Source organism: Astatotilapia calliptera, chromosome 18 (assembly GCF_900246225.1).
Source record: "Astatotilapia calliptera chromosome 18, fAstCal1.2, whole genome shotgun sequence".
NCBI classification, from domain to species: Eukaryota; Metazoa; Chordata; class Actinopteri; order Cichliformes; family Cichlidae; genus Astatotilapia; species Astatotilapia calliptera.
The window spans coordinates 2,489,249-2,498,960 of NC_039319.1; the positions used below are offsets into that span (position 1 = coordinate 2,489,249).

At 39.0% G+C, this 9,712-nt stretch overlaps 1 protein-coding gene across 1 annotated transcript; it reads left to right on the forward strand.

Moving 5' to 3' along the window:
• Window positions 1-1,609: 1,609 nt before the first annotated feature.
• LOC113010200 (uncharacterized) lies at window positions 1,610-8,801 on the forward strand. Its single transcript, XM_026149153.1, has 20 exons — window positions 1,610-1,693; window positions 2,030-3,322; window positions 3,422-3,561; window positions 3,697-3,901; window positions 3,979-4,080; window positions 4,166-4,356; window positions 4,438-4,579; window positions 4,664-5,314; window positions 5,414-5,491; window positions 5,700-5,863; window positions 5,963-6,082; window positions 6,158-6,205; window positions 6,295-6,378; window positions 6,487-6,552; window positions 7,625-7,685; window positions 7,783-7,833; window positions 7,924-7,968; window positions 8,053-8,117; window positions 8,194-8,302; window positions 8,422-8,801. Exons 2-15 carry the CDS (start codon window positions 2,035-2,037, stop codon window positions 7,676-7,678), a joined length of 3,333 nt encoding a protein of 1,110 aa, XP_026004938.1. The 5' UTR covers window positions 1,610-1,693; window positions 2,030-2,034; the 3' UTR covers window positions 7,679-7,685; window positions 7,783-7,833; window positions 7,924-7,968; window positions 8,053-8,117; window positions 8,194-8,302; window positions 8,422-8,801.
• Window positions 8,802-9,712: the final 911 nt, after the last annotated feature.

Here is a 9,712-nt window from a genome sequence, read left to right on the forward strand (position 1 = left end):
ACACATGAACTACTGGAGAAATAGATGTCAGTATACAAGATGTATTGCCTAAAACTACTACAGTAAAACAAGCACAGGGAAGCTCTTTTCTTCAGGGTCTCCAAGGCCAAAACAATAAACAAAACACCCCACTTTAGCTAGAAATCAAAACCAAGTACTCACTAACCAAAACAAAATACAATGGCTGGGCTCCCTGTCTAACCAAACCAGGAGAAAACAGTTGAAACAAAAATGGCAGAGAACCCCTACCTGCTTCCACAATGACAAACTAATTAACACAATAAGGGTACACCTTTGCTTACAATAAAAGAAAGAAAAACCAAAGTTCACAGAGGGTAAGTTCTCACACACATACACACTAAGGCCCGCTGCCCAAAACTCTACAGCTCACAGCTCTGGCAAACATGGGGAAAATGGCAGGGGGTGTGGCAGTTTAGGATGAGAAGGGTCTGGCTGCAGCCACTGTGGAGCTCCACAGTAACCGGATACACGTGACCTCCACACTAACCGGAAACACGTGACCTACACAGTAGCCGGAAACACGTGACCTCCACAGTAGCCGTAAACACGCATGGAAACCGTGGAAGTTTTGCAAGTTGATCGCAAAGGTTGGTTAAGTCTTTCTTAAATAAGTTTGCCGTTAGTGATTTCATAATTCTAGGAATCGTCTAGTTTTCTTACAATGATCATGTTGCCACTTTTTTTGCGTTACAACAACATTCCTCCTTATTTTAATGTTTTTTCATCGTGCTCCATGGCAGAGAAACGCACAGATATGCTTTTTCCTGGGCCTGGTTTCAGTAAGAGAGCTGGATTAACTTCTTCTGTGGGCGAGAAGAAGCAAAAACCACATTTTGCATTAGAGTATGATTTATTGTTGGCGTCAGAGATGCGAAATAATGAATACTTCAATACTGTACTTAAGTAGAATTTTCTGGTATCTTTACTTTACTGCTGTACTTTTTTGTGCCTACTGTATACTTCTTTATACTTCTACTTCTCACATTTTAGCACGCGTATCTGTACTTTGTAATGCGTACATTTGTAAATCAGCCCCCTGCACGCGTGCTTTGGACGCAAGATTACTTCAAAATTTTGTACATAAATTATATTTTAGACCCTGTACTTCTTACTTCGACTTAACTAAAAAGTTGAGTCAGTGCTTTTTAAACAGAGGTATCTAAACTGTAGTAAGGAACGTGTGTACTTGTGACACCTTTGGTTAGCGTCAACACTGTAAATTTCGTTACAAACAGATTTATATATTTATCAATACTTCTATTTGTCATTCTTTTCTGTACAGCTTTTTTATTGGCCAGATTTTAGTTAGCCCCTGTTCAATTGACTGTTACATGTCAATAGAAACATGTCTCACAAGTTAAAGTGTCTTGTAATATATTTGTGGGGTTTTTTTCAAGGATTTTCTTCCCAAATCTATTACATGCCAACTGTAAATTGTTATTTCTGCTAAAACCTTAACTTAAATGTGTATATGGTGTTTATCTGTTTCTCTCTCTGTTTTAGATGCACTTATCAATCTGGAATTCGGGCTTGAAGCCGGAATTGCAGGAATGCAACACGTGTTGCAGAGGACTCTTTCACTGCCCTCTGTGCCCCACTTTCAGCCCTGCTGTCAGGGCAAAGATTGAGGAGCATCTCAGTGTGCATATAAAAAATGCTTTGCCTTTCAAAGGTATGTTTGTATTAAATATACTTTATAGTTATAAATATGCACTTTTTTAAGCACTTCTGCAGTATCTTTGTTGACTTAAAAGTTGCTGTTGATATTGTACAGTTCAGTGCATTCATCTGCAACAAAAATAGTGTTTTTATAAAATATATTTTTATTTACTTTTCACCACTTTTCTTGACATAACATTTGTGATCCATACCATTTAACTTTCATTATTGAGGTTGACTTGGATGTTTTTGTTAACATGTACAATCTGATTGTTAGACAAATTGATTGCATTCTATACAACTACATTTAAATTACATCTGTTTGTTTGTTTGTTTTTTTCTCTTACAGATAAAATGATATGCCGGTGCAGGCTGCCTTGTAGGACAACAGGACACTTTCACTGCCCTGTCTGTAATCTTACAATCATATGGCGTGGGGATATGGCAAGGCATTTATTGTCTTGTCAGCATTCTTCAATACCAAGTCAGCCACCACTATCAGGACTGCTCCCCGCTGAACTCTCCGAGGAGCCCCGTATTCCTCCGGCAGTACTCTTCGAGGAGCCCCGTCTCCCCCCCAAGGTTTTGTCTTTGGGATCGGAACCATTTTCTGACTCTTTGTTAGAACATTCATATGCTCTACCCTCTGCGTTCAATAAAACTGCAGCTGATGGAAAGTCCATGAATTTGACATGCCCTCACTGTGGCCTTACTCTTCGTACCAAAAACTACAAGGCTCACATGATGAGGAAGCACTCCAACCAATCAATAGATGTTTGCCTGGCCAGTCATCTGCAGTGTGTTTGTGTAGATGAAACTACAGGGTTATTTGCTGTGCAGAGAACTGGCCATGGGTTTTCTGTGCCAGTTCACGTTCAGAGGAAAACATGGGGGGTGTCTCACAATATCAGATGTGAGCTGGAGGAATGTCAGCAATACCAGTTGCTGGCCCAGCGGAGCGGACTAGGCTTCAGTTTATGTGAGCACCTTCGCTCACTAGATTACTGCCGAGAAACTGTAAAGGAGGTTTTTCTTCAAGAGCACATCGTGATGGAAATGGTGGACCTTAAATTTTTTGGAGAGGCCAAAGCTGCTACATGCATAAAGAGACAGAAAGCTGCCCAGATGGCACATGCTCCACTTTGTGTGAGGGTGGATTTTGGTGGATCCTCAACACAGATCTGTTTGTCTGTATTTGAGCCGGAAATACACAGTTTCTGCCGTCTTGGCAGAATATTTGTGACTTACAATGCTCTGAGGAACACCTGGCATTGTGCTTGTGCAAAGCCTCGAATATCATGTCCTCATAAAAACATAGCTAAATGGCATCTCTTCCAGACACAGAGAGACATCTTCAAATCAACTGTACCACTATCATCAGGCACCCCATCACAGATGACTCAGGAGAGTTCTTCCTTTGAGGACAATGCTGCCGTCGAAAGGAGTATACGCTATATTTTTAAAGAGAAAAAAATACCTGGATCTCTTCCAGAAAATGTCATCTCACAGAAAATGGATCATCAGAAACAGCTCTTTCCATGTGAAACGTTGTGCCAGGTGTGCCCAGAGCACCCAAAACTTGATGAGGCTGTTCTAGTTACCAATAAAGCGAGGATTGTCAGCATGATGGGAGTGATTGAGAGTAAGTTTTAATGAATAAGATTAAACATCAGTGTGAAATAATTAGTTATAATTGTTCCTATACTAATGTTTTGACATTAATGTGATTTGTCTTTAACAGATGTTTCAACACACCATAGATCGTGTCCTCGGTGCCACATGGTCTACAGGTACCAGGAGTGGACAGATGGGCTTCACAACTTTGACAACCATGTTGTTTTGTCTCTTGAACTTTGCCTTTTTTTGAGAGAAAATCTGCAGGTGAGGATCACAAAAATAAAATATACTCATCTGAAGATTGCTTTAAAAATGTGTTTGTGTCATTATGATATTTTGGTGACCAAATTTAAATATCTGTGTAATCATAGTCTTCTTCACCCTTTTGTCATATTACAGAACCATGTATCTGCTTCAAGGGTCATTGACTCATTGGAGGGCTTAAGAAGAGTGAAGTTTCCTTCTCGGGATACCATTTTTCATGCTTATTGCCATTTTGAGGCTTTGACTGACGCAGAATACATGTACTCCTGCATAAACTGTGGGTTTCACCCCCCTGTGGTAGTTATGGACTTACACAGAAAAGGGGTGTTCAAGTTAGCAGGTAAGTTTAATGTACATTTGTGTATATATTTCATTGTGTACATTATGTGCATGTTTTCATGAGTCAATTTATTATAGTGAGTGACCTCAAAGCCCCGGAAGACTTCAATGGTGAACATGACATTGAAGGTTTTTGGAACTCTATTCACCTGGAAATGATAAGCCGTGGTTTTTTTCCAAGTGAGTGATGGCAAAAACTTTTTGAAAGTCATTCAGTGTTTTAAAGTAATTTAGATTGTAATTAAAAACATGCCATTTTCTGTAGGCGGTGTGAAGAATCCATTTTCCGTTCCACCAAGTTACACGCACTGGGCACCATGGATCGGGAGTGAAACTCGAACAAGTGACATTGTGCTTAACACAGAGTTTAAAAAAGTAGGAACAAGCTCTTCACATGAAGCAAAGCTTAGCAGTGTCACAGAAGACCGTCTGTTGGATGAACTTGCCAAACAAAAGGTAACATTGCTTTGAAGTTTTCAGAATATGACATAAAGTTCTGGGGTTGTTCCATTTACAGTTTTCCCTAATTGCTGTCAGGTTGGAGTGGTAAGAAAATTGTGTAAAGCATGCAACATCGACTCCAAAGGCTCCCGCTTTGATCTCATCACCAGACTGAGGGAGAAGATGAAGAGCAGGCAGACATATGATAAGGTCTTTCAAAGCATATGGGGTGCCTCTGGTAAGCATCACTTAGCGATTATTAGAAGTAGCATTAAAAAATGTAATTACAATTACAAACAACTTTTTAAATCTTTGCTTGCAGGAGGATGGTCTGTAATACTATGTCCACATGGCATTGTATACAGTGTTAAATTTAATCTTCGTGCTGAAAGTCCCCGGGATTTTGCTGACCTTCTCCTGTCCTGGAAGCACATGCCAAACGTCTGTGTTTACGATTTTGCGAGGGGTTTGGCAGCACACACCAATTTGCGGGTTCCTGATAAACTGCCATTTCATCCACATGAAGGTCGACTTGCTGAGCCCACTGAGGAAAATGTCAAGGCTGCACAGGATGGAAGCCTGAAAGTGAATCTTCCATGGCTACATGAAAGGATGGATAGTGTAAATGAAAATCCTCATCCTGTCACTGGATCATCTGACCATTATGTCCTGTATGACAGATTTCATGAGGGAAATACAAAAGATCCCAAGGACATATTACGCAGAATTCAACTTGTCCCGGAGCTGAAAGGCTGGCTGAACAGTCAAGTTGTTGAACAGTTCTTTGCAAACATGAGGAAAAGCAATTACTTTTTAAGTAATATGAGTCCATCCACACATGTGTTTCTGATGAGAAATATAAATCATCATTATAACACTGTCACCAACAAGAAACTTCTGGAGAGGCAGCTAAGACATGGTCGACTTGGAAAGATCAATATCTCATTGTCGGCACTGGGTCAAGCTGTCGTAGGTAAGTACATGCATTGTGTCATGACCAGAACGCTACCATTGTTTACATGTTATATTTGTTCCTATCTGTGTGTGTATATTCTTTTCTTTGTGTACCTAGCCCCACAGGTGTGCAATAAACCCAGAGAAATCACAGAAACGGTGTTGAACCCAGCACCTTCAACGTCTGGTGACACTGGTAAAATTTCTTATTTTGAATAGTGATTGACATATGTACGTGAAATAATAATATTGCATTCATTATCTTGTTGTAGTTGATGGCTCATAAAAGAATTTGTTACATGCTGTTTAAAATGAATTTCCTTCTATAGATAGTGCTTATTTTTCTTGCATTTAATATGCATTCTATGTAGTGTTTTGTCTGAAACCTGTTAAAATCCCTATAGAACCTCAGAAAAGAGTTGACAACAAGAAAGCCAATCGAAGGTCAACAGATGCAACTTTTCCTGACCCGTGTGGACCACCGTGCGAAGCTCTGACAAAGCCTGAGAACATTTTGGCCAGCCGTTCATCATGGTGTTTTGTACCGCACCCTGGCCAACAACAGCTTGTATGTTAAAGTTTTCAGATGTCGCAAAGTGCAACTTTTAGTGCTTATCTGATTTTGTCATCCACAGTCTATGACACCTATCTGTTTTTTTTTTTTTAGCTCAACTATGTTCTGGACATCAGCAGACCCAAAGATGAGCTGATTGTTGAAACGTCTTCTGGATGCCTCACGCGGTCAGATTTTTGGACACTGGGTTTAAACAAAGAAATGGAATCGACTGTAAGTATTTTTTTTCTACGAATATGAAAAAATAAAGTGTACATTCATTGTTATCATGATTTTTTTCTGTTTCAGATTGGAAATGGCTGTTTTGAGCTTATCACTAAAATTGTTCAGTCAAAGGTACTGTATGTTGTATATGATGATTGTCAAGCTTTAATTTAAAGAGCTGTTGTTTTAAATGTTTTTTTGTTTTTTTTTTTACATTCTAGGGGATAAGCATTTACATCGAAAATCTGTATGTCACCCGGACTTGGCTTGCACCCTATGGCTGTGATCCATTGCGGTCCTTTCCTGTAAGTGTACCGTCCTTTAAAGAAACAAGCAAGTAATCCAAATGATTTTTTTTATAACTTTGGTGCGAGTTCATATACAGGATACTTAAAAATACAATTCTGTTTCAGACTGATGCTCAGAGGATGGACATCATAGTTCTCCCTCTCTGGACACCTGGTCATTTCCAGTTGTGTGTAAGTCTTGTTTTTTGACACGTACAAACTGTTAGAATTTTGCTATGTGTCTGAGATGTATTCAAGCTTTTATGACGCAGTTTCAAAAGTCTTTGACTGTGATCGCTTGCAATGACATTGTTTTCAGGTTTGAAGTCATGGCTAACTGTCTTTTAGGTACTGAAGCCACCTAAAAGAGAAATCCTCTTTCTTGACCCATTATACACCAAGGCAGGATTTGGTGGCCAACAATATGTTTCACTTTTGAGGTCACATTTTTATAAGCATTTTTGGTTTGTTCCGGAGTTTTCAGGAACCTGTTCAGTGTTCCAGGTTAAGTGCATCCCAGATCATGTTCTGCTGATCTTGAGTGTTCACACATACAGTACACTCACATGCTTTTTCTATAAACTATATCAGCAAGTTTCTGTGTGGAGTTTGCATGTTCTCCCCATGTTTGCGTGAGTTCCCTCCGGGTACTCCGGCTTCCTCCCACCGTCTAAAGACATGCAGCTTGTGGGGATAGGTTAATTGGATAATCCAAATTGCCACTAGGTGTGAATGTGGGAGTGAATGTGAGTGTGAATGGTTGTCTGTCCCTGTGTGTTAGCCCTGCGACAGACTGGCGACCTGTCCAGTCTGTCGCCCTATGACAGCTGGGATAGGCTCCAGCGCCCCCCGTGACCCTGAAAAGGATAAGCGGAAGCGAATGGATGGATGGATGGATGGATGGATATATCAGCATGATGCTTCAACATTTTATTCTCATCTTCAAATTATGATCAAGTCAGTGATACTGTCTGTAGATGAGTTTCAGACATAAATTGGGTCTTCCAGTGTTCTATTTTAACATAAAACACCATTAAAAATTATTTTATAAAATATGCCAACATTAACTTAAAGCTGTAAATGCTTTATTTTGACCAACTGTGAGCATGTGACTGTACTTTTTCATTTTGTTATGCTGTTTTTTTGAGGTCGTGTTCCTAAGGCCTGTAGTTACAGTTGGTGCTATTAGCAATAAACATTTCACACCCATCATGATCATCATCTGTTAACTTGTGAATGTAACTGTTTTTTTTAAAAAAAAAAGGAATCTTGCAGTGAAGATCATTCCCGGGCAGTGGTCAGAAAAAAAGAGCTGTGACTTGAAGGTATGTGCTAGTTTAAGTGTATGGTGAATAATATGAATTACACTAGTCTTCTTTTAAGGGATTTTATTAAAGAGCCTTTATTTTCAATGTAATACAGGGTTTTCCAAGCCAAGACTATGGAGTTGACTGTGGGATCTTCATGCTGATGGTAATTTGTCTCTTCTCTTCTTGAGATTCATACAGAAGCTAATTTAAGCTTCTAAAGAAAAATGACATTTTTATTTTTTCTTACAAATAGTCTGCTCTGTACGTGGCACTGGATGCTTCATTTGACTATACTATAGTAAGTATTCTATTTACTTTCACAGCAATGGAGTCTTGAATCTTTTGAAAGTTGTTAAATATGTTTCATATTAATATTTTACAGTCAGACATGCCCTACTTGCGTAAATGGTGGTGCTTGCTGTTGATGGAGAACTTTGATCTCAGGAGGTATTTATACTTTGACTTCTGTTCTATGTTGTGTCAAAGTTTACACACCTTAACAATATCAACATTTTCTGTTAAGCTCTGGCAAGCTATTTGCACACTGGAGAGAGGAAGCCAAAGCTGTGCTTGAAGGACAACACGTGCCCATTTTCAGAGTGAAAAAGCGCAAGTTACAGGAAGTCAGTCAGGTCAGTAATCACTTTAAACAGTAGTGTAATTACATGTTTAGTGACATTTGAATAACTGTTAAAAAACTGTTCTGCAGCAGAGAAATAACTATGTTTTTATCCCCATTTGCCTGACACAGGAGCCAGCAGTTGTTGCAGATCTGCGTCCTGCTGTGCAGTGGGTTGTCCAAAATAAGGCACTTTTCCGTGGACACGTAACAATGCCCAAATATGTGTCCTTAAATCAAGGAGACCAGCAGAGGGTCTTAAGAGACATGTCAGAGGAAGAAGACACTGGAGCAAGGGACTTGTTCCTCTTTGTTTTTCAGTTTGCAGAGGACATGGAGCTCTTTTTGAATGCATGTGCTGATGAGCAGGGGCTAAGGGTCAGTGCTATGTTTGACATGTGATGGACAAATGAAGGCACTGGCTGTGTTTGTTTGTTTGTTTGTTTAATATGTTGTTGTTGTTGTTGTTTTTGCGTAGTACAAAATTCCTATTAAACTTATTTCAAAATGTTGTTCACTTGATTCTGTGTCCATACTTATAATAAAGGATTACAGTGTAACAGCATTAAATGTAAAAGCATTTTTTTTAAACTTGTAATTTCAAAATAAAAAGCTTATTGTTGATATTAACAGTAAATAATTGTAAACAATAATATTTTCATACATTTTAAAAATTAACACTCTGGGCTCTATCCTGGCCATTTGTGGACACTTCACTTATTCTTTTTTTTGACTACTGCACTGCAGTGGAATGACACGGGTTTGATCTTAAGGATCTAATAGTTGTGTGTGTTGTGCATGACATTGCCACACAAATATCTATTTGCAAGATAGAGTAGAATAAATTATGACGCATGAAATATTACATAGGCTGCAGTGAATTTCTGTTGATACAGACTATTGAGCTTTGAGTTTCCCAGTCAAACTTAGCTTTGAAGCACCTGCTAACAACACTTTTACTCTTTTACATTTCATAACAAGACACCATAGCCAAAATATTAACAAAATATATATTATTAAAAAATTCAAAGCTGCAGCACATACAGCAACAAACATCGTTAGTAAATGTGTCCTGGAGTTTATGCAGGTGCAGAAAGTGCTGCTGCTGTAAGTCAGCCTAACAGCTTCCAGATCACTTATTTTTCTGGAAAGATGGTAGGAAGGGCATCACTGCTCATTTCTACAGAATCACAGATCTTGGAATGCAATCCCTTTGTACCATGAAACCACTTCGCAGTACTAGGAGTCCACTAAAACCTATAACGAGAGTGATCCTGGAAGAAATGGGGCACACACTAGTGACCTCAACAATTGCAAGACAGCCTTTTCCCCGATGCTCAGATGGGGAAAAAAAGGAAGTTTCATGAAAACATTAGGACTTTATCACCGTTTTATCTGAAAAGTTAATGGTAATATATAACCT